The sequence below is a fragment of the Chaetodon auriga genome, chromosome 7, assembly GCF_051107435.1.
Source record: "Chaetodon auriga isolate fChaAug3 chromosome 7, fChaAug3.hap1, whole genome shotgun sequence".
NCBI classification, from domain to species: domain Eukaryota; kingdom Metazoa; phylum Chordata; class Actinopteri; order Chaetodontiformes; family Chaetodontidae; genus Chaetodon; species Chaetodon auriga.
In genome coordinates this window covers 19,125,819-19,146,529 of record NC_135080.1, presented here as the reverse complement: position 1 = coordinate 19,146,529, position 20,711 = coordinate 19,125,819, and the positions used below count along the sequence as shown (strand labels likewise).

The 20,711-nt window shown below is 41.3% G+C and overlaps 1 protein-coding gene across 2 annotated transcripts in view; it reads right to left on the bottom strand.

The window, feature by feature from the left end:
- The window catches only part of gdpd5b (glycerophosphodiester phosphodiesterase domain containing 5b), a 39,456-nt gene extending 19,290 nt beyond the window's left edge, over nucleotides 1-20,166 (bottom strand). For both annotated transcript variants that reach the window (XM_076734700.1, XM_076734701.1), the window contains exons 1-2: nucleotides 19,784-20,166; nucleotides 5,217-5,390 (exon numbers count right to left, since the gene is read on the bottom strand). In XM_076734700.1, the coding sequence (XP_076590815.1) occupies nucleotides 5,217-5,333 (117 nt within the window). In that variant the 5' untranslated portion in view covers nucleotides 5,334-5,390; nucleotides 19,784-20,166. The remainder of the gene's footprint in view (nucleotides 1-5,216; nucleotides 5,391-19,783) is intronic.
- Between the last annotated feature and the right edge of the window lie 545 nt (nucleotides 20,167-20,711).

The following is a 20,711-nucleotide window of genomic DNA, read 5'->3' as shown; positions in this document are numbered from 1 at the left end:
CACAGCGCAGGCCAGAGAGGAGCGCTGCAATAACAGACAACACCATTTTACTTCCCCGCGTCCCTCAGTGGCTTTCTGCCTGGATTTCTTTATTTATATTGACTTTTAATGGCTCACAGCAAGTCCAGTACAGTAGATTAAAACTGAAGCAGACAAAAATAGATTTATTAAACTGCAGTATTGGATTTTGAAAATGTGTTTACAGCATTAATCTTGACAAGTTAAAATAATAATTCTGGGAAGCGTTTTTAATTATAGCACAGATTAAGTCATTTAATTTCCTCACGTTACATAATCAAAGCTGCAAAACAGTATCTCGACTTCATTTCAAGAACGGTTGAGTTCCATTGCAAGATGAGCCTTAAACAGCCCAGAATCAAGTCTTCCAGTCTGAATTCGGTTCTAAGATCATTTAAGTGAATACCTCGCTGAACTGAAAACATGCATGCGCAATCAGGTACTTGCTTATTTATTCAGATACACAAAGAAAACACATACAAATGCGTTCTCATTGTTTAAACATTGAATAAGTCTATACTATCTACATTGCAAGTCAACCTTGGGCCACAAGGAACCAGCATGCAGTGTCCTTGAGAAGTCACTCATGGAAACTAGTTGTTCTGCAGATTCACAAGTCCAATTGTGTGTTGCTGTGCTACAAATGCAGCTCAACTCGGACTCATTTAGCAGCAGTACACAGGGAAAGAACACAGCCCACAGCTTTTTGATATATGTTTGTTTATAAAGCCCAAATAGGCTGCATACTGCGGACCTCCTAACCCCGCCCCCCCACCTCCAGGTCCCTAAGGTCAGCTGACTTGGGGCTCCTGGCTGTCCCGCAATTTAAACTTAAGTTCAGGGGTGACTGTTCCTTTGCTGTTAGAGCCCTTAGCCTGTGGAACAGCAGCCCCCTCCCCATCAGATCTGCTCCCTCCATTAACTCTTTCAAGTCCAGGCTCAGAATTAACTTTTATCCACTCATGTTTGAAACTTCGATATGTGGCTGATTTTTGACTTGTGCTATGCCTGCGTTGTGTGTTTTTGCCTATGAACTGTGTGGCTTGATTTTTATGTTGGTGTTTGTTGTATTTGCGATTTTAACTGGTCTGTACGACACTTTGGTCGACGTCTGTTGCTTCTAAATGTGCATTATGAAGACTCATAAAGGCAACCATGGGGACACCATGTACACACGGAAAGCATGACAACTTTCTGAACACTTTTTTGTGCTTCTGGTTGTGATAACTCTGGGAATTACAGTGCATACTGACACATGACAAGATTAGTCATTAGAGGAGAGACAAAGAGTAACCATTATTATTATTACTATTGGCAATCTCACAAGAGATGCTGAAAATATCTGTAGAAGCACATATACAGCACATACTTGAGTTTGGAGAACATTTAAATCAGACTAATGCATAATTATCTTGTTTGAATTTTCAGCTATTTACTCCTTCTGTATGGGTTTGATAGAAAGTATGTTTTGCAAAATGAGGGTTTCCTGTACCAAAACAGACATTCAACATCCACATATACTCATACTAAATTGCTGTACATGTCTGGTAAAGATCATTTCTGGCAAGGTCTTTTCAGTGGAGACCTATTCTAACACACCAACAACACACAATTAAATGATGCATTCAATTAGGTGGCAGCTTGACTCAGTATGCTGCCATGGAACATGCCAACACTGAGAGAGAAAATATGGTGTGGGATGGTCCCGAGTCAACCCGCCGTCAAAGATAAATGCAGACAGATATAAACAAACACAAACATGACGGCGTGTCTGAATGAACTTGAAGGTCTGGGAGACATTTTCAGCTCACATACAGCAGGGAAAAAAAAAGCAAAGCTGCTTTAGCGGTTCTGGTTTTGCTGACGGTGCTTCTTTCCCGGTGAGGCGCAGGCACAGCCTCACATGCCTCCCTCTTTGCTTCTGTCTTCACTGGATTTAACACCTCAGTCCCTTGTCACATTCCTGAGCATATCCAGATAAGTCCCTGGCATTTCACACACTGCTGTGTGCACTGCTTCATAATGCTATACCACCAGAGCGACGCACACAATGTAAAGTTGTATGCAAACATAGAATGGTGGTCCGGGAAAAATATGTTAAACACCTTCCTAATAGTGGCCTGAACCTCCCCCTCACTAGGCAAAAATGAATCAACTTAATTTCAAATGAAAATAATTAGTTAACTAGTTATATGGAATCAGTTCCATTTTCTAAATAACTTGCCTCACACCGACCAAAACATATACAATAAACCACTTTTAGGAGTCACCATCATTCCTGCAACTAGAAGTAGTAGCACTAGCTCTAGGTAACTGTGTCTTATTTGGCCAATATTTCACAGGCCGGGGCTAATGAAGACCACAAGATCACTGACAAATGAAGGTAGAGCAGCTTTGCCTCTATTTTTGAAGCCTTTGTGTGACTGAATGATAAAGACTGGCTAAATGGAAATACTTTCAATTATTACTGAGAGGCCAGATCGGCTTGCACTTCATGACGTGGGCTGTCTTCCTACAAAGAACCTTGAACACAGAGAGAAGCAGCTTCACTAAGACGGCCAGCCACCCTGAACGGCTCATTACAGTGAACAAAGATGAAAAAAGGAGACAAATGGCATGATCTACTTGTGGATTATGAATGAGTCTACAGTTGTTTCGACACAAGATTCTCAGTTCTCATGCTTCTGTGATTCTCCCGGGTCCGGTTACATGTAGCCGATACCTGTCCTTGATTGGTCACAGTTTGTTTACTGGGATCGTTAAAGATGCAGACTTATGTAACGTCACCTTGACCTATGCTGGGAAACTTTCTCAATGGGATGACAGCTCTCTGCTCCTAGCAGGGAACTACATTAATAGACATAAATAGTGAATTACACAGCTCTGTCCCTCTTCGACTTCGACAAAGCTGCGATTATTGTGACAGTTACTGTAGGACACATCATTTTGGTTTAATCTCTTTTCAGTTTTCTCCACTCATCGTGTAAACTAATTAAAAGAATGTTGAGGGAAAAATAGCCACTTCCTGATGGAAACTGACTGCAGCCTGCAGAGTGCATGTCCCTGACTGCGTGCTTCTTATGCTGGGGTCAAGACAAGTGCTATCAACCACCACGCGGTCCAAACAAAGGATGGGCACCGTGGACAAAGAATGCTGACTCTGCACTATCCTATCAGTTGGCCTGAAAGACAACCACTTGCAACAGGAAACAGAGCTACGCAGTGTCCAGTTTCCTGCAAACAAGAGGGAAAAATCAATCTCTCTTTATTTAGATCTGTTTTTTATATGATCCATGAGTTATCGTTGCCACCCATCTTTGCCTGTGTTATTTGTTTACACACCTAATGTAGGATTATGTAGGCCATATAATTTCTGTGGTGCATCTGTGTGTGTGTGTGCAGTCTATTGTCTGTGTCCTAGGTTTCTGCTCGTCTACAGTATGGTATGTGGGCATAAATAAATTATCCAATCCGAGTGGATGTGAGTGCACACATGGGTATGTGCTGTGTGTTTGTTGCAGCAACATAACCTGAGTACCCTTCCTAAATGTGGAGTAGAGGAAATAAAAGGAAAGGTCAGGACGAATTGCTGATCTTGTGTAGGCTGTAATACTTATCCTGGCATGTGCCTCGAACTAGAAAATAAAGAAAGGACTGCACACTTCTTTGGCTGGGAGTAGAGTGTGACTGTTCTGGTTGCACGCTTTGTCTTCGAATTTTATTAAGCAGAATTAAGAGCATAACCATTTAAAGGGATATATTTGAATGCTTAAAAATAATTTAGATGCCAAACATGCGACTCTTATTACCATTCATTATCTCAAAGTCTTGGCAGAATATTAGAAATGTGGCTCCCATACAGAATACTGACCGTCCTGAGGCTCAGTACTAAACCTAGGTACACACACACACACACACACACACACACACACCAAACAAAAGAAAAACCAAACACTTGATGGTTAATCATTGCACAGCCTGATTTAAACTCATTAAGAATGTGCAGAATGTAGGAGATGACAGACAGCTGGAAACAGTAGAGTACTGTAATGTCAAATGAACCTCTGCATGGAAAGCTCAAGGTTACTGGATGGGGGACAAGCCAGCAAGGACATATTTGGCCAAAGATAATTGCTCTTGCTGTAAATCAATGTTGAGAGAAAACACCTAGAGACCAGGAGGTGTAACAGCACACTGCTGTGGATGTCAGACTCACATGGCTGTGCGGGTTTAATATGGCTTTTCCTAACTAGTACCTTCAGTAACAGAGTATTTTTGAAAAATTTCCACTTCCTACACAGCATCTTGTTAGTCAGAGCTGTGAAAATACTCACATTAATATACAGCTAACATTAACATTAATAACAGCTTTAAATTCAGTAGTCAAAAATCAAGAGGAGGAATGACGTTTTTTTAAGTTTTTTCCAAAAATGTAGGTGGGTAGGTGCAAGATGTAGATAACAGACAAAAAAATCTGTAATCTCTAATTCAAATTCATAGAAATTCACATTTTAAAAGGGAAATGCTACTGAACTAGCTGATAAGTGATATTCTACATCAATCTCTCTGAGGACAGCCATCCAGATGTGCGCACATGTGAACATATGAGTGCGCAGCTGTTAATTACTACGTTTACATTCAGAAAAAGACATTACTCCTACTAAACCATTTACATGGCGAGTAAAAATGAATCTTCCATTATTAGCAAAGATATCCAAAGAGAATATGCAGTTTACATGATCCATAGCAAATTCTCAATACTGTCATACTTGGAATAATGGTGGAAAATTAGTGTGCATGTAAACACAGTCAAGCGGCGTCTCACCGTTTTGCTAACCAGTGTTGACAATTCTCTGTGCACGGCTGTCAAACAATCAAAGAGTGTTTTTTTCCACAGGGTAAATGTTATTAATAAATGAAAAACTTAAGTAAATCTGTCAGCTGTGAAAGATTCAGACATCCAGTGCAATGCTGCAAGGTCAGTCAAATGTCATTCATTAACAGATTAGCTGCTGAAGGCACACAGGAGTTATGTGTATTATCTGGTGACCATCATCTACATATACTGTATCTTGCACTGCAATGCAAAATACTACACCGTGTCAGACTGCTCTGTTAAGAAAACAAAACAAAACCATGATGTGTTTTTCTTCTGATTGGGGTATTCTTTCACAAAAGGGGTTTCCACCCCCACTCACCTTGGTGGTGTCATCATGGGAACGCTGATAGCGTTTCCAGCGGCAACCGTAGATCCCGGTGATACATGACAAACACAGCTGGCGCTCATAGACCTGGAGGGGTTGGTGTTTCACCATGCTCCTTCAGTCAGTCCTGCTTCCAGAGCTCTAACATCCCACTGACTACAAAGTATCCTGTGAAAACAGGAAAACAAAACATATGACAGCTTAAAACCCATCTGTTCAGACTTGCCTATCCAGTTTTAATATTCTGTCATGTATTTTATTTATTTTTAATGTTGTATTATTTGTATTTTACTTAACTTTAATGTAGTATTATTCATATTTTTGTATGTTTTTATTGTAAGGTGTTCTTGGGTGCTCAGAAAGGCGCCAACAAATAAAATTTATTATTATTATTATCATTAATGCTGATGCAAAAAATGTTGAGACCAAAGAAAGTAACAAATTGAACAATCCAACGACAAATTGTGACTGGAGCACATTGACAGAAAACACATGCAGGCTTGAAAAGCTCCATGCTTTTGATACAAAGACCAGCCTCAAATTAAAACCTTGCATCACAGTCTCTGTTTCCAATGACAACTGAGACTGCTAGGAGCTTTCATCAATATAATCGGGGGGAAAAAGAAAAAAGGAAAATTGAACTGAATGGGGCTTGGTGAACCGGCCATCTATTGAACATCACATTAAATTACAGTGACAATGAATATATCACACAATCAGTGCATTTCTGGGCCAAGAGGCAGCATGTAGGCCCCATCTCTCCCTTTTATGTCAGGCCCAGAACAAAGGTCAGGCAAAGAAAAGGCCAACAGGCGTAACAAGTGACATTTTAGCAAAGCCTATGTACTTACAATATAAAAATCAATCCACGCTGCTTTGGACAGTCAAACATGTGTACAGAGCTTTCCGATCTCCTCTCCTGCATTTTCCAGATCTTTCTACAAACCACAGGATCTTTGCATCATTTATTGCTTAATCTGAAAAGGTCAGCATGAGGGAGACATCCAACCCCGGTGCCTGTTCCTGCTCCACCACCCCCTCTCAATGCAGAACATCACGATACTTAAGAAAAACCCCAGCACCACCTTCTTGTGCCCATCTAATGCTCTAGTATTGACCGTGGTAGGGTGTACCAGGCTGTGTTGGCTGTGAATAATCAAAGTGATAACTCAGTCCTCCCATCAAACTACTGCTGATTCAGCATTGAGACTCTGCAATCAGCTATAATAACAATAACGATGTTACAGCAGTGCTGACTGCTATCACAAGTTCACCTCCCTCTCCAGGGACATGATGAGGCCTGCTGAGCTCTGGCTGGGACTGCAAAACACGCATCTCAGTTCAATTCGGGGTCGAAAGGGAATCTTCCGAAAGATGCAAACTGTGCAGAATTAACGGAGTCTCTGTCTGCCAATTAGAGTAAAATAAAAATGATTAAGAGTAATCACAGAAACACTATTTTGACTTGTCATATTCCTTTTTCTTTGCTGTTTGTGAAGCACAGCTAGCACATTGCTAAGTCACATCTGATGTTTCAGAGCATTTATGCATAATAACCACACTCTGCCTGCTGTAATCAGGCTGTCTCAGGCTCAGGGCAGATGCTCATTAGCATCTGCAGCAGTGGCCATGTTTCCTGTCATTAGTAAAACTGCTCTGAGGAGGGTGGGCCTGACCCGAGGGTATAATGGAACTGGCCCACCCTTGACAGGCAATGTGGAAGGCTGCTCTATGTCTTAGACCCCCTCCAATGAAAATCAAGTTTTTAACCTTGTTATCGTGTCCATATCGAGTTTTTTCTTTTTAAATATACTACAAGACATATCAGAGCATAGTCTCCACCATGGAGGGGCATTTCCTTCTTGGAACTGCAGTGTACTAACAATTGCATTGATTTTTAGGAGTTTAATCAATGCCAGAAAAGGAACTTTGAAATAAAAAGTATTAAGTGCACTTCAATCAACCACATGCAGCAGCTGCAATTACAAAACAGAGATGAAGCCAGAGAAAACAACACTGGTAGCAAGTCTAAAAACCGAAGAAGAGAAGCACAAATGTACAGAACTTAAGCTCAAAAATCAAATGAGCCACTGCATTCAAGGACAACACAGTTAAAGCCCCCATTAGAGTTTAACTGTCACTGTCCAGCGATTAAGTCTGAACTGTATCAGATTATCAGGAGGAATAACATCAGAATTGTTTCATTAAATACTGCATTTTAAGATGCAATGCCTTATTATTTGGATCACTCTATTAATCAAACACTGAGTGGTGGCACTGACTGATATGGGACAAACAAAAAAATCAACCGGATGAATGCAGAGAAGCACTTCTCTTTCTACCAGTAGCTAAATACACTATGAGCCAGTGTGTTTGCAGTAATCACCTTATCTGCACTACTGTATTATTGGCCAACATCAAGCTGTCATGCAGCCAACCTAACCGAGTAGCTACATGGCAGTCTGAGGGATTTAGACCATAATCAGATCAGGAACTGCTTGACTACTGGCATAGCAATTATGCCTGTCTGATAGTTCTTCTGAATAAATCACGTCTGTCCAATGGGTGGAGATCACAGGTTTCTGAGCACCGGATTTTGGGTCTGCTGAAGGGATAAAATTAGACAAAAATAGATGGAAAGTCACTCTTTCTGAGGGTCAAGCAGTTAAAAAAAGTCTCATCTAGTACCAACAGGTGAAAATTAATCATTCCCATTCCAACCAAAAGTGAAATTGGATTAAATTATTTATTATTGATATTGGAAGGCTTGAACTTCAACGATGGTTGAGCGCGATGAACAACTCCCAACATAACGAACAAGAGAGAAATATGGACATGTGTCTGGGCATGCCGACCAAGCCTTTAAGACTGAAAAACAATCATGCTGCTGACACAGTGAAGCCCCATTGGTGTGTTCATCAAGGCAAAGTAACAACTACTTTCTACACCATCATGTTGACACTTGTTGACAAATTATAACGTTCAAACCTGCATCCACAGTAACTCGTGCCGTTTACATTACGACATGCTTATCTTCCCAAGCTTCCATTCATGCTACTGTTACAGTCATGTGTATCCTCAACGTCCAAAACATCACACACGACATCACTGCTCGTTCAACTGATCTGAACATCAAACAGCCCCTTAATTCCAACTATTTGATGTGGGATATTATCATAATTAGGCAGCACAGCAGTGAGGGCAGAGATTTTGTCACCAAGAAAGGGGAGTCTCATCCATCTTTTACTTTGTAGTTAATATGCTCCAACCCCCCCACAGGCTGTATAAAGACAGACGGAAAACTGCCACAATTAATCCCTTTATCAGCCTGATGTCCTTCCAGAAACTCATCAGCTAAATGTGACCCAGTGGAGATGATTAAAACTTGAATTAAATACAATGAACTGGCAAAGACAAGTTAAATGCAGCATGAGTAATAAAATGCTATTGAATCTCAGAAAGAAAGTTATATTCATCCAAGACTCTGCACTTACACTGTCATATTTTGCCAACATGGATGTGACACCTTAGGCCACAGTAGGTGCCGAAGTGTGACCACCATGTGGGCCGCACTGTCACACTGACTGACTGTCACAAACACAACAAGCGAGCCATAAAAGCTGAATTGACTGAGCACAAAATAAGAAAAGATCGCTCTCCTGACATACTTTCACATGAGCATTTCAAATAAATATATTCACTTTGCCAAGCCGTTAAAACACCACGTCACATAGTGTCACCCGCATTGCTACAGATTTAACAAGTGAAATCAACAACATTAACACAAGCTGGCTGAACTTGGGTGAATAAGAAGAGATGATACAAGGGGTGTAGAAAAGGTCCTGCATGGCTGTTGCCATTTCTTGTTCTGCTGCCTCATTTCCTCCAATCAAAAGACACAGCGAGGGAAACAGTCTGCAGGGGAGGAAATGCTTCAGCAGTTTCTCAGCAGAAAACAGTGTCTTCTTCTGACCAGGGAACTGAGGGACAGGCCAAGCAGCAGAGAACTATGGGACAAAAGGCCACTGCTGAGAGGCAAAAGCTCCTTGAACCAATAGTTCTCAATAATAATAATAAAAGGACAGGTGAAATTTTATTCATTCAGCTCATAAGCTGCAGTTTCAATACAGCCTTCTCCAAAACGACAAGTGTCAGATCAGTATTTCTCTGGAGTTCCCAAAATTCACACGTGTAACCCATTATCTTTTCCTGCAGAGCATCTTACAAAGTCAAAGACAAGGCAAACTTTTGCACACGACGACACTCACCCGACAAAAGCTACAAAACTGGAATGACAAGAATTCTGCGATTTTTGCGATATTTCAAAATGTGCATAAAAATATATGTTGATGAACGGACAGCCAAAGACTCCACAAATAACAGAGTAAATCTTTACATTCAGAAATTACTTGAATACAATACAAACATCTTTCAGCATTAAATCAAGGAATGTAGTTAGTCGACTGCAAATGGGCCTCCAATTAATCTTTCCCTGCCATGTTTGAATGATCTGAGTTGCTTATTTAGATGTGCAATGGATACCAAGTAGTGAAGCACCGTTGAGACTTGGCTGAACCATGCGGCATCGGAAGATGCCTGCGAGGCAGTTGATTAGTGACACATGGGTGATAACGCCCATTATAACAAGGGATGAGTGAGTCTTTACATCAGAGCTGTTCAAGCTGGCTCAGCAGTGGCATGTTCTGTAAAATGAACCCTACCACCAGACCTGCAGCACAAGACTTCAGTGTCTAGAACAGTAATAATTATGTGACAAGGGCACTTTGTTCCCTACATAACACCCTAGTTTGCACCTCAGCAAATATTTTGATTAAAAATTCTAAAAAAGGAGGAAAAAAGGCAGATTTTCAATTGATAACCCTGAAAGGCTAAAGACAAATAAGAGGAGATCATTGGCTATGCAAACAGAGGGGAGCACAGATAATAAAGACAGACACGCACACTAATGCCGGCTAAGCCTCTCTCTGCTTTCTTTAATTCCTCTTGCCATGTGACAAAGCCAGGTGAGTTTCCTGGGAACACAAAAACCTGGAGACGTGTTCTAACTGGTACGTTGAAGATGACATATTGTATGTGTGTGTGTGTGTGTGTGTGTGTGTGTGTATGTGAGTGCAAAATATAATTTCTTCAACTGCTCAGGTGAAGCAGGGGACCTAAGGTCACCAAATTATTATGTTAAGTTTATTCATAAAAGGGGAGGAGTAGAAGAGGAGGTCTGAGCTCCAAGTTAGACTGCAGAACATCCACTAAATCCTAGCAGGAGTCACTTTGACCCTTTTGATCCTTACTCCTCCATAATGCAGACTAGTATTATGTATGCCATTCATTAATCTAATCTGTTTAAGAGTCCCAGCAAAACACCTTAGTATATTGTAAAAGCTGCACAACAAGCTGCACATGCAGTGGGCACAACACTTCTGAGGTCCTCAGAACAGTGGTTTCATTTGGTTTCTTCTATCTACGTGATGAAAATAGTAATCAGCAACAAGCTGTATCCACCATTGTGTGCAGACAGTCTTGAGTAACACCCACTTTAATAACCACGAACTTGATGAGCAGAGGACCTAAAACACCAATTGAGTTGCTCAATATCTAAAGGCATACGTTCCTTGGAGGATGTTTTGTGCCAAGAAACCTCAAATTTCCAAAGAATAATTATCATTATGATGTCAGACGAGTGTACTCGCTTGATGGAGTAGCACATTACAAGATTTGTTCAGTGTCGTAAATTGTTTTTATCCGAGATTGTCTACCAAATGTGATACATAAATACATCTTTTTCTTATTATTAATATTAACTTTGCGGGAATACAAAAACAAAACTATGCATGTTTTGGCCCAGGCTCTACCACACCCTCCAGTGTTTGCACATTTGCAAAACAAAACACTTGCTCACGAGGTTGACAAAATGTTGGAGTTCTCTCTCCAGCATTTTTCTTTGACATTCTGCTGTGAAACATATTGGACAAATTCAGTTTATTCCTTGCCATCTTCTCAGCCAAGTACAGCAACAAAAATATCAACGGTGTGAAAACTATCTAAACCTTCCACATTAGGCTGCAAGCTCAGGAAAGGAGCATACTTGATGTTCTTAGGGTATTGCATGTGATGCATTAACAATGTAGTTCAATATAAATGAGTCTTTTTCAATTAGTCCTGCAGTTTGTTTATGCCAGTTCGCGTAAGAAGACTCTTCATTACCCAACAAAAACAGTATTTCCATCTAATCTTGAATGCAACCCAGCCCAACATAAATTGCACAATACTAAGTGAACCCAGTGACTCATTCCCATGAGTCAGTGTGGTGGAAGGCAAAGAATCAGTGGCCACAGCCTATAGCCCACAACTCCAGTTCATCCAGAGTCTGACATTAAGTCCCACCACAAACCACTCTCAAATTGTTTGGTCAGTTATGCCAGTCAGTGACAGCTATCGCACACGTAGAAGGAAGGTGATTTATCACTTTCCCTGAGCCTTTCAGTTACAGGTCCACAGAATGAGGCTGAAACATTAACTCACGACCTGTTTCGCGTTTTTCATCTACACAAAGCCCCCCTCCCAATTATGTATCCACTCTGTCCAGGCACCTGGTGTTAGTATCAACTGGGCACTCCATACACTAAGGTTGTCCAGGCACCTACAAATAAGAGGGTGTTGCAATTATTTGCCTGCTTACACAGAATATGGAAATATGAAGGGAGGAATACTGATTAATTGGCTGCAAGTAAGCAAAAAAACAACAACAACAACAAAAAAACAAACAAACAAGTAAATAAGCACTGACAATGCAGAATTAAGTGCATTCTAGCTAGCATGCAGTTTGCTCTGATGTTAGGAAAGGTACGTGTCAGGAAAATTATTCTTTGAAGTCTACTCTTCATTTTCAGCACTGGATGCAACAGGGGAAAATGGGGTATTGGGTATTGGCAGTATTGGCAGATAATCAATATTTATATAATAATCCCCTGTCACTTCATCTAGGCGCAGCAGACAACCTGACAGAGCAGGTGGCTGTACTTGTGGTGTAAAGTACATCCTTTAAACAGAGGAGATGAGCCAGCGTGAGGCGACATATATATGAGTCTCTGCCTGTGCCATTTCTTTGAGGTCAGGTTGTTGACCGTAAGAGCAGTCTTTGACATATTCTGCAGTTTCATTTCCAAGCATAAAAGACCTGAGGCACAATTAATGTTCAGTTGCATGAATCAATTTTCAGGTTTCTCTTGTCCTCTCAAAGAAAGAACTGGGCATTACGCATTCATGTTGAGAGGCGCTGGTGCCAGAACATCCTGACAAATGAGGCTGGAGGGGCACTGCAAAACGCTAACATAAGGGCTCTTGGGTGTTAATGTGCTTCCTCGTAATATTGGACAGGTCATGATATGCATTTAAAGACAACTGATTCTGAAACTGACAAATCCATTTAGCAATAATCTTGAGTAACTGTATTCTCTATGACATTAGGAACCTTTTAGACAAAGGCATCTTATTAATAGAACCATTAAACAGATAAGGGACAAGACGGCTCGATGGAGCACAGACTGTTCGAGAGTCATACAATAAACCTGAGATTTTAAAAGACACACTCGAGGGCCGTGCCAAACTGTATGAGGTAGTGAGCAGTGCAATTGTAACTGAAGGCCAACTGAGAAATAAGACTTATTGTGAGGGGAGATGCAGCACAAAATGACAACTGAAAATCAGCTCACCACAACATTAGCAAACAGCAACTGGCAAAACTGGTGGGAGGGCTATGGCATAAGACTTTCCAGACAATCTGACACTTAACTCATCAAACTGACAGCTCATCAATCTGAGAAAAAATTTGGGTCGGAAATAATCTGAGGAAAAACTAATCTAATCAGCGTCCAACCGTCGTATTTTCCACCTAGAAAACCGACAAAGGGATGTGCCACCACTGTCACTCCATTATTGGATAAAGAGAAAAAGAAATAAATGAATGCCTGGGAGAGGAGGAGGAAATCCATCCACTCATTTCAGTGCAGACAACAGCACAGAGGTGGAAGTGGGTCAAGTGGTATGTGGAGATATTGCTCTCATTTTGCTGGCAAAGAAATGGATAAAGTAAACAATAAAGCCATGTTAGGAGCTCTATGGAGCCTTGTGGATGGAGGAGTTCGTTGATACTGATTGAGGTGTTTTAAGTATTGCAAATGGAGTGCTTCTTCCCTGAGGCATTCGTCTATGATGTACCATGAAAATAGGAACCTACAGCTTGAACAACATCTCTTCGGTTTCTTCTACACGGTGTCAAGGCCAAAGGCAGTAGCATTCTGCCTGACAGGCATGTGTTATGGAGTACGCAGTAAGAGGACCACCCAGACACATGTTTTGGTGCAGAGGAAGAAAGGAAAACATGCAAACTTCACAAAGAAACGCCCCAGTCAACACTGAGATGTTTGAACCCAGCACCTTCCCGCTGTGAGGTGACAGTGCTAACCTCTGATCCACCATGCCACTGTTTAGGCAGCTGATGGTGTGTGGGCTTGAATAATTATCACTTTAAAAGACTGGATGACACAGACTCTTGTCTGCTTAATGTATACTTACACCACGCTTTCTCATCAACTGCACTACAGCCTATGATTTCAGATGTCTGGAGAGAAGTGAAGAGAAGCACTCAGGATGGATCCTATGGAGCAGAGTGTCAGGCTATCAAGAGACTGTATGAGGAGGCCTGAGCTGAATGCCTGTGTCCATGATGCCCATTCAATTTTTCAAGCTGACAAGAATCCATAAATTACAACTAAATGCTCTGGTGTAACTAGACAAAATGTGGTTGTGGCTCTGTGAGGCTGTACTTAAGTACAGTGGTGCTTTAAAATGAAAGTTTTGACCTGATGATGGTCCTAGATGGAAAACAGGAGTATATGCACCAAACTTCATGACAATCCATCCAAGTGTTCTGAAGACATTTCACTTATAACCACAAATGTAAATCTATGACAATATGGTTCATCCTCTGGAGCCCATGAACGTCTGAACCAAATTTTGTTTCAATCCATCAAGCAGTTGCTGAGACATTTCAATGGAAAAGTAAAAATGTTGGACTGCCAGTGGCACTTAAGTCTGTAGGATTCATCCTCTGAGTACTATGAATGTCTTCACCAAATTTCACGGCAATCTATCTTGTAGTTGCTCAGTTAGTTCAATCTGGGCCAAAGGTTAGACACATGCTGTTAAAAACAGAACAGTGAAATAAGTCGTGTAGGAAAGCAGGCTACTGTATGTTTTGCTAATGTGGATTAATCAAACAAATTTCCGAGTCCCAAGGTGAAAACCGGTTTTCTCACATGTTTTCTGCTTCTGCAAAGACACAATGTAGGTATGTTTGGGAGAGAAACATAGCCAGGACCAAAAGGGCAGAGGGATTAAGGGTTTTCTGGAGAGAGAGGGGTAAGAAGATGGGCACTTTGCCTCATCTGTCAAACCAACTGGAGTGTGTTGGTGTTATAACCAGCAGCAGGTGTGCGACATCTGGATCCTATATTCAAGCCTTATATGACGTTTCTTTTATAACAGCTTTAAAGCCTCACTTTCATCTGGATTTGATGTTCCTTCACACTGATTATTAAAGCTTTGATAATGAAAGAGAGCTTGGCGTTAAGCTTCTATGCTCAGCTCGCCTGGCGTACCAGCAGCTTCCATTAAAAAACCTGCTTCACCTATCCAAGCATGTAATTGTTCATTCACTTACCTGTTCATGAAATGCTAAATAAATTTTGAAATTCATGAGGAAAGTAGGCAGATATTTTTGGATGGTTTTCTACCAATGGCTCTGATAAAGTTAATGGTGCGTTTTAAATATTTACAAAATGTATTTTGAGTGTAAAGGCAACAGATACACAGTCCACTACAACCACTTGTCAGAGCTCTCAAGCCTACTGAAAACGCTCTTCAACCAAGGCTTTAGTTTTTTCCCCTATTCTCCATAACAGTTAAACCTGCAGTATTCTCTGAAACAAATGTCACTGCTTTCACAGCTGTTACTGCCATAAAATAGAGAGAATAGAGAAAGTATTGTGGGGTTGCGTCCTAATCATAGGTGATGCTGGAGCGCTAATACTGTGGCCTAGAAAGCAAACAGCTGACAAAGACATCCGTGGCATGCAGAGACATGATGGGAACCATTGTTGTGGGCAAATGGACAACTCCATTGGCTTAGTTCACACTCTGGCCTCCTCAGTCTACATTGTTTTTGGTGGCCAAGAGGAAAAAAAAAAAAGAATGTGGGTGGACTCGTATGTTTTATCAAGGTGCCATCTGTATGTCTGCATGAGGGCTCTTCACCACCATCTGTGTGTTGACATTACACCGAGGTCTGTCCTCTACTGCGACTGCTGTCTGAGCCTGGGAGGCAGGGCCACATGAGCAGGTGCCGCCACAGTAAACTTGGCTCTCTAAGAGGGAAACTGAGCTTTGTCCTTATGTGAATATGCTCTTATTATCAACTTCTTTAATTCTATTACAGGGATGATTATACAAAAACAACAACACTAGTTTCCAAGCTGCAAAGAAATTGTAAATACGCATGCAGTATATGTCTCCAGTTAAGAAGATTAGATAATAACCTTAAACGCTTCTTGCATAAAAGGTGTGCTGCAGAGACACCTGAGGCACTAAAGTTATGAAAAACTACAGAGGCTCATTCTCATCTTTACACTTTCTCAGCTAGAGAGGTCATTGTTTGAACTCTTTGGTGGTGGGTCTCAAATGGTGGGAATATTATCAAGAATGAAAGAAAAACAAGCAGAATTGTTATGTAGTCAAGGAGGTATTTTTGTCTTTTTTCAACAGGGAACCTTAGCTTTGACAAAATAACTGCACCTCCCAGTTTGAGCGCTGGACTTTGAAGGGAGCTCACATTGCAAACTAGCAAAGGCAGCAAACCAAAGCCCCCAGTGGTGCTATGAGGGTTAAAATGATAGCAATTAGCCTCAGAAATTTTACCTGCACAGATAAGCTGAGGCAGAGAAAACGAAGTTTTCTAAATTTTCCCAGGCTTTTATTGTGGACTCCCATTTCACAACAATTTGTCAGAAACCACAGTCCAACAGACAGAGATGTGTTTTCAGACAGATTTCATGATTTGCTGCATACTGAACTTCTCTAACGATGTACAATATTATCTCCTGATCTGATACTATCACTATTGTGATTCTACTGTAATTTGATGGGAGTATAAAGAACTGTGATGTGATATTACGATTTATTGCATTTTTTGTTTGGTTTTAAAACACTACACCAAGTAAAGATTTTGAATCATACACTTCTTGAGACTGTATATGAGGAGTCATCCTTACATACATATATACATACACACATACATTGAAGCCCTCTTCAGGCACAGAATGTCCCCATAGTGGCTGCATTTTTAAATAAACTAGGAATTCGAGTTTGACTTTTGACCCTTTGAGGTTCCTGTCGCTGGCCAGTGTGTGTAATGTTTGGATTGTCTTAAGATAATATCGCGGCTGAGATGCTAAGTTCCATTAGCATGTTAATGGTAATTTCCATTATGCATTAGCACTGAGTTAACAGAATAAGTAACATATGTTCAGTGTTTCACTCAGCATGTCACCTTGAATCAATGTATTAGTTACACACTTAACATATGAGTAGAAACATGAATGATATAAGTTCAGCCCACTAAATTCTTCGATTGAAAACAGTGGACTGAAATACACTGATTAAGTATGGGATACTACATGTAGATAAAGAGCTGTTTTTTTACTTGATCTTGCATATTAACAAACAATTTCCACCATGTTAGCCAATCAAACTTCAACCTATTGTTGTTTATATTGTGCCTGTAATGAGTAAACTTCCTGTCTTAGATATGGTGAAGCAAGGCTCCATCGTGTGATCGCATATCATTGAGTGTGTGCTTCAACATCCGTTCTGAAAAACCAGTTATTTGTTACTATTTATCTGCGGTTCCATGACACCTTCAACACTCATAAGCCTCACCAACTTTCCAACCAATCAGTCAAACCAACTCATAGTGTGAAGTCTCATGCACTGCCACTTCTCCAGCACCAATTTGAGCCCAACTGTTGCGAGCATGTGTTCCACTACAGCTCCATTACCCCGGTTCACAGATGCGAAGAAATGTACTTGCAGAAAAGAAAATTGCCGGCAGTTAAAGTAGCAGTGTGTCTCTAAAATACTGTTGAAATTATTGTCCTCTTCTGAGTCAAGACTGTTAGTACACACACTTGTACCAATGATTTTCTTTATCATTTTCTCACATCTTTAAATCCAATTAAGTTACCCATGAGTTTTGCATCAAATGTTTACAATTGCTTTGGAGAGTGGAACCACATGGTAATCAGGCTTTTTTTTTCCCCATGTGGGTGCTACAAATTAATACCAAACGCCTTCAGCAACGTGCCCGCTCTGGGTGGAGGTTCATTGTACTTACTGGGGTTAGGCTCAGAAGACGAGTGCATGCGTGTGTTTGTTGGTGAGTGAGACAGGGGCAGAGAGGGCTGGATTTGACCTCACTGCTTCAGGGCAGCCAAAAACAACAACTAATTTTTCAGAGTATCTATTGGTATATGAAGCTAGCAAATATCCAGGATATTGCAGCTATTGTAGAATGAGAGTTGGAGATCTTTCTCTTCTTAAAAGCAGCCATCTATACACTTATGAGTATACAGCGGCTGTTACATAAGCACAGCGAAGCAGAATGGCTGAAACACGGAATCAATACTAAGCTCAATGGACAATGGGGTCAGCTACTGTCTATCAGTGCGCAGTGCAACTCTACATGTCTAATCAGCAGCACAACTGCTTTCCAATCAGCAGCAATATACATGAAATTGGAAAGCCAGACAAAAATATGGTGTAAAAGTTCTAAAATGTACATACAACATTGTGTGTCTAAAAAGAGTCAGTACGCGTCGAGCGGATTACTGCTGTGAACACAGCACAGTGCATTCCTCCCTGTTCTGACCTATTACATCTCCCTCTACTCTTTGTTTATTCTCCTAAAACAACATTTATGAAATAAGGGTAATCTTTAAAGCACTTCTGAAACGAGCCCAAGCCTTTTCATTATGGCTGTACATTTTCTGAACGCACCTGACCCTGATCCAAGCAAATCTGAAGAACTGTAGAAACGTACATGCCACCATTTTTCCAGCTACCCTCAAAATGTCAACCTTTGTATCATTTTCCCAGTCTGCTGAAACTGGAGCGATCGGGATGTCAAGACTGATGTTTATTCTATTTTATTTTCTCACGTGGCATACAAGATGAGTTTTCAATCTCATGACCTGAAGACATTTTCATCGCAGGAGCCGCCCTCAGGACAGGAGCTCCACTCACTACGGGGATGCATATAGTGCTGTACTGTACAAGCCAAAAAGAAGTAAAGAAAAAAACAAATGCAGTATTCAGCACACTCCACTCCAAGGCTCTTCAATCAATTTATAGATGTGAAAAAAAAAAAAAGTGATAAAAAAGAAACAGCCTTGCATATTCACTTTTAAAGTCTCCCTGAGTCATCCAGCGACCAAACAGGTTCTAATCCCTTCAAAAGCAATTATTTACATGCCTCAGGGATGTTAATAAATGTAATCTGTCGACGAGAAGCCTTAGTGAAAACAAATGTTAGCTGTTTTCACTGGAAGTGTAGCAGTGACAGATGGGGAAGTGTTAACACAGTCGAGAAGGATCTAACGGTTGGAGACGATGTACCAAATGGATCCCCTCGATGGCCCAAGTTTGTAAGACGATTCAACTCTGGCATGTTTACTAGATTCAACTCCCTCTGATGAAGTGCTGCACAACATAAGTGTACGATGACTTACGTAGCAAATCTTTCTTGGAGTACCAACATACCAGGAAAATCCAAACCACAATCTTCACCTTCAAAAGAGAAAATCATGGTGTCATGAATTATGCAGGAGTGCTGTGCACGAGTACACACACCTGCGTGAATCCAGAGTTAGCCTCTGCAGCTTTACATGCGTGCAGTAACGTGTGATATACAGAAAATGAGAATGGGAAACTCAGGTGTGTGAATCAATCAAGCCATAGTTTCAACAAAAAGGGGACCCCCAGCCTTCATGGGAGACACAACATCATGGGCGTGTCCCAGGTCTTTGAGTGCACATGAGACCACCAGTGAGCAGTGGGCTAAGTACTGAGCTTAAAGGCTGTGATGGGTAAAAACACATGGTTACAGCTAATACACAGGGTCAGGATGCCAAAAAGATTCAGAACAGGAAATATGTAAAAGGCTTTGACAGTGAAGAAACATGTCAATCCTCATCACCTGAGGGAGACTAGCTTGTTTTGACTGTTGTCACGTTACATCAATGTTAGCTAGTGTTACCATGGTAAAAACTCTCACTTCACGAGAGCTATAAACACTTTTTTGAACAAATGGTAACGAGATATCTAGCTGAAAAAAAAATGTTCTGAGAGAAAAAATGTCTACAGATATTGCTGGACAAAAAAAAAAAAACACCTCCAGGTAAATGTGAATACACAAGCCGTTACACACTCACCTGTGTGACGGCTGCCACCACTTCTCTTTGATTTCACAGATAGCTTTGCGGCGCGCGGTGAAGTTCAAGCTGGTCGTCTTCACTGTCCCCGGTCAAATGTCCCCACCCCGGAGTCAAACGGGGACAACCCGTGTCAAAGGTAACGCGTGAGAGGTGGGCGGCCAGTAAATTCTGACAGAGCCTAAGTTTTACACCGAAAACAAAGGAGAAAGGAGCCGGGAATTACGGGACGGTGTTTGGGGCTTCGATCTCGCTACAAGACGTCCCGTCTCATTTTATTCAGTTACTCCGTCCTTTCGGTCCCCTCCGTAGGTGAAGCGTGCGTCCTTGTCTCTTTGTGGGCAGCGGCTCATCCACCAGCGGAGGTCTTCAGTGGTCTGAATGGTGGGAGGAGTGTATGTCGGTCTTTTTATCTCCGGCCCTCCTGTACAGTGACGGAGCGTCACCAAGCTGACTTTACTCCCGGTCTGCGCGTTCACGTCACATCGAAAACACCCGTTTGGCCCGGTCTACTGTGCCGTTCCTGCACCTTGAAACCCTTCACGCCATTTTAATTTAGTGGAGTTACCAACATTTACAAACATTTAAGGGTGTCTGTGAGGTTTTAGCACTCGCCAGTACTCAGTCCCACACTGAGAGAAATCTAAGTCAAACCGCACTAAACTAGCCTTACTACTTTCGCCAGTCGACAGTTCGTGCGTAGGCAGAAATCCGATGTGACGGGAACGCAACATCCTGCGAATATCATTTAAGCCAAAAGGGCATTTTTTGTCAATCTGTTAATTATTTTAGCAGCATACCTAGAATACTTTACTGATACTGAGAGATTATGAACACAATTCAGTCTCGATTATTTGAAGGTTCAAGGTTATGAACAGCTACGCCTGCTTGGAAGGTTCGTGTATCAGTCCCACACACACCCAGGAGT